The sequence below is a fragment of the Melitaea cinxia genome, chromosome 14 (genome assembly GCF_905220565.1).
Source record: "Melitaea cinxia chromosome 14, ilMelCinx1.1, whole genome shotgun sequence".
In the NCBI taxonomy this organism is placed as follows: domain Eukaryota; kingdom Metazoa; phylum Arthropoda; class Insecta; order Lepidoptera; family Nymphalidae; genus Melitaea; species Melitaea cinxia.
Window position 1 is genome coordinate 10227386 of NC_059407.1, and position 4965 is coordinate 10232350.

Genomic DNA, 4965 nt, shown 5'->3' on the forward strand with positions numbered 1-4965 from the left:
TATTTCTTTCCGGTTTGGATTTCTGTCCTTGTGGTTCTCCCCACCGTGCCTCGGAAAGCGCGTTAAGCCCGTTGTTGTCATATATACCTGATAGCGATCGTTACTCATACTAGGGAACATATCCGTCAACCCGCAGTTGATTAAGCTCCAATCGCTCTCCTACATGGAGAAAGAGGCCTATGCCCAACATTAGGATGTTACAGGCTGAATACGAAATATTAAGTTATACATGCAAAACAATATTTAAAAATATTAAGTTATTTAAACATGCAATACAATAGTTAAAAAAAATGTATAAAAAATTTACATATAAAAATTGCAAAAAGTTCATGCAAGATCTTTGGTACATTATCACTTTTTTTATTGAAATGTCTTTTTTTTTGTTTATTTATTTGGTTCTGAAATTAAGTGTAACATTTGGAGGTTACATAATGATATGAAGATGCACTTGTGTCTATTCTAAATACGATAAATACAGTATGTATTTTTATAAACATTTAAAAGAATATGAACATTAGTTTAGTAGTAAAATGAGATTTATTGCAGTGAGAGATTACTTCTATCTTATCAAGGAAGAGAAGCTAACACGTGCTCCCGACTACAGACTTATTCAAGACCATGTTATCTCATATTGACAATGAATCTTTATACATTACTATACATATATACGTATACACAGTAGGATTTGTAGATGAAATACGTATGTACTTATATCAAAGTAATCTGCCGTTTTATCATCTGTGTGTATTCTTCATTTAAATTTAATCTATGTTACGAGTATTAGGTACAAAATATGAAATGTTGTTAAAACAATTGTTGGTGTAAGTTTGACGAATTCGTTGGCAGATGTAAACGAGTTATTTTAACGTGTTTTTCAGGCTCTGTATTTGTCATGTCATGTAATTTAGGTATTTTAATTTGACTTTGCGTGATACAAACAAAAAAACCTTATAATTACATGTATGATTTATATTTCAAATTGAATAATTAGTCCAATTACGAACAATATTTTTGTAATGTGTAAAATGATTCCGCCATACATTGTTTTACCGTCAAGTATATCTCAAAAGGGTTTTGCAGCGTTTTCGATGAAGCTTTAGGACAACTTGATTTATTCCGCTTTTTAACAATCATCATCATATTTTAATCAAGCTACACTAAACCTTAGCAAATAAAACACCTAACACATTCTTGTGAATCAAAATGTCACAATTTGAAAATCGCATGAAAATCCGTGCAATAGTTAATAAACAGGGACATAGATACACATACGCGGCGGTTGGCTTTGTTTTATAATATTATGTAATTATATATTTGAAATCTATACTTATTACGTCTATGATGAGTATGGAGTGTCAGATTTATACATAATTGTTAAATAATTCGCATACTCTTAAAATTGATTTTGTTAATTTTTATTCGTTTACCTCCAGTGATTTGTTCTACGACAGAATCGTACTGCATGAAAATAACTTTGTCACTGGATTTTTATCACCAACTTGCTGACCCGTCCGGTATTGCACCCCCAAGTGCTGAAGCCGACATACGGTCTAGGACTGCTTACCTGGATATCACCCGTAAATGGGTTCCCCTGCGATACCAAAACAAAAATAGACGTTGTTTTGCGAACTGTTAAATGCGCAAAGCTTGAATAAACTAATCATTCCATAAGAACTTTCTAAGAAGTATTAGAAAACTTATCAAAAAGTCACTAAATCAATTTAGCTATTTTTGAGTTTTTCGGTTAGCAACATATTTAGCAATTCAAATTTTTTTATAACACGAAGTCGATTCAACCTGTAACATCCCTTTGCTTCGCATAGGCCTCTTTCTCCGTGTAGGAGAAGGATTGGAGCTTAATCCACCACGCTGCTCCACTGCGGGTTGGTGGATATGAGTAACTATCGCTATCAGGTATTTGAGATAACAACCGGGACCGACAGTTTTTTTTTTATATATATGAAACGTTAATAAACACTTTGTACATATTTTAATTACGATACATTCTTTGTCTGTTTTTTTTTAATATGACATTAAACACATTTTATGACTTAGGTACAAATATTGAACTCGTGAAATGACTGCATTTATTGGAATCGATATTTATGCGGGCATTTCGATTTTTATGCGGGCAAAAAAATGAAATATGGCATTTTTCCAGTAAAGTTTTAACAATAGTCATTTAGAAATCCAAATGAACCTTCCATCACATTCACGAAATATGATTTTAGGCTTGTACCAAATAAGATATTTTGCTCGTTTCGAAAGTATTCAATAATGATATGTTTTAATTATCTATCTATCTCTTTTTCTCTATTTATAATTTGATATTATATTTATTTCGTTTAACAGTATTATTATACAAATGCAAAATGATTTTTTCCAAATCGCTCTTGTAACTAACTACATTAGCGCAAACAAACAAACGACCGCTTTATAATGTTATTATGATACTAGTAAAGATTTAGTTGTGATTGATATTTAAAATATTTTATCCAATTATTATTATTTACTATATAAAATAATTGAAACAGTTAAAATTTCATCGACAGCAATTACAAAAACCAAGGATTCAAAGGAGAAACTCGAAGACTTAGAAATGATGACAGCTCTCAGGCGGCCATCGCACCCCACACTGGTGACGATGGAGCAGCCCGCGGAATTCGCAGACTTCATCACGAACCAGCACACCGCTCAGAGGCGGCGTGGTCACCATCACTCGCAGAACTCATTGGTTTGTACTCCGATTATCGATTTAAAAAATGCAATCGTTTCTAGACAGTCTGGACTAAGTAACACTATTAAAAGTTGACGGATAAGCAAAAAAATTTATATATCACGGTTCCGCTACCACCTTGGAACTTAGAACTTGAAGCCGACCGGTGGCGGGATAACCATCCAACTGCTGGCTTTGAAATATACAGGCCGAAGACGGGCAGCAGCGTCTTCGGTGCGACAAAGCCAGTACTGCGGTCACCAACCCGCCTGCCCAGCGTGGTGACTATGGGCAAAACACATAAGTTCACGTTATTTTTGGCGTAAACTTGTGGAGGCCTATGTCCAGCAGTGGACTGTATAGGCTGTAATGATGAAGCAAAAAAATGCCTGACGAACAAAAAACGGCATGGACAATTAAGAATCTGTAGATGCTGTGTCCTTAAATATATGTAGTTAAAGAAATTATCTGTTCATCGTTATACACATTTGCGTCTTACTAGTATATCACTATCACATCTTCATTTCAGAATTAATAGATAATTAGTAATAAACTGTCTAGGAAAGCTAGGACGATTATTTATGGCACGTCTGACATTTAAATTATCAATATCAAATGTTAACGGAATGAAAACTAAATCTTATGTAAAAATATGATTATTAATTTATTATAAAAAGATAGGGGTTAACAATTTAAATGTACAGACAGATTAGGATTAATAATTGCCTCGATATATATATATATATATATATATATATATATATATATTACATATATATTTCCGTGAAGCAGCTATCTATCGTCGAAATAAAAATATGAATTTTTTTAAATATCCTTTCGCATGAAGCGAATCTATACTAATATTATAAAGTTAAAGAGTGTGTTTGTTTGTTGGAACACGCTATTCACAAGAACTATTACTACCTACCTAGGAAAACTGACTAAAAGAATATAGAATAGAAGGATATGGAACGCTTCAGCCTGTAATATCCCACTACTGGGCATAGGCCTCTTTCCCCATGTAGGAGAAGGATCAGAGCTTAATCCACCACGCTGCTCCAATGCGGGTTGGCGGATACATTCCCTACTATGAGTAACGATCGTTATCAGGTGTACATGATAACAACCGAGACCGACGACTTAACGTGCTCTCCGAGGGACGGTGGGGAGACCCACAAGGACTGCACAAACACCCAGACCACGGTAAACACCTGTATGGCCAATACAAATGTTTGTCATGTCCGGGGATCGAACCCGCAACCGCCAGCGCAACGGGTACAATCCATGGCTATAACCGTTGCGCCAACACGGCGAGAAGGATATGGAAGGAGGCTATTTAATATTTTAGTACATTTTTCAAAATGTGGGACGCAGCTAGTAATTAATAAAATAACTTGTGATATAAGTAAGCGTCATATAGAATCAATAAAATTATCAAAAACTTGAAAAAATTTCAGAAAACTGAGGGTGGTGAGGGCGACAGTCGTGATAGTGCAGCTCGGGCGCTGGAGGCGCGCCAGTCGCAATGGAAGCGAATAATGCTCCTCGTGGTCGCGATCACGGTCCACAACATACCGGAGGGACTGGCCGTGGGCGTGGGCTTCGGAGCCGCAGCCTCGTCCTCTGCGGCCTCCTTCCATAGCGCGAGGTCAGTGACATTTCATGATATCTGCAAATCTCATCATCCTCTTACCACATTGTGCAATTCCCCATTGACATGAGTTTTATTAGTGGCCATGTTAGGAGACTTGGAATTTAAGTGTGCATACTAAATTTAATTTAAAATTAAATGTGGTAATAATAATTGACTATCCCTTTGGCGCAGATTGTAGTGGTACTGATTTCTGTTTCTCGGGTTACGGTATCGATTCCCACCTCATTCTGGCTGTAATGTTTGTATTTATATATGTATAATTTTTATGAATATTTATCAAAAAAAAAATAGCTTTAACAGTTGATTGTTAGCCATAACACAAGCATTATGTTGCTTACCATAGAAGCAGCTACGACTGTGTGTGTATGTCATAAGATATTTATTATAATTATTAATAATGATAAATAGATTTTGGTTGTCTGTTGCTAACTGCCAACTGATATAGTTTTTTTTTTTTCTACAAGTATAAATACATAATACATATATTTTACAATACTCGGGGCGGGAATAGAACCCATAACTCTTCATAAAGATGCCTGCCTACCTAGAGAAGACTATCGTGTGTGTATGTTAAATATATTTAACCCCCGACGTA

The 4965-nt window shown here is 35.2% G+C and overlaps 1 protein-coding gene across 1 annotated transcript in view; it reads left to right on the plus strand.

The window, feature by feature from the left end:
- The window catches only part of LOC123659998 (zinc transporter ZIP11), a 66891-nt gene that overhangs the window by 8348 nt on the left and 53578 nt on the right, over positions 1-4965 (plus strand). The window contains exons 3-4 of the mRNA XM_045595147.1: positions 2553-2734; positions 4174-4364. Coding sequence (XP_045451103.1) covers positions 2553-2734; positions 4174-4364 — 373 coding nt within the window. The remainder of the gene's footprint in view (positions 1-2552; positions 2735-4173; positions 4365-4965) is intronic.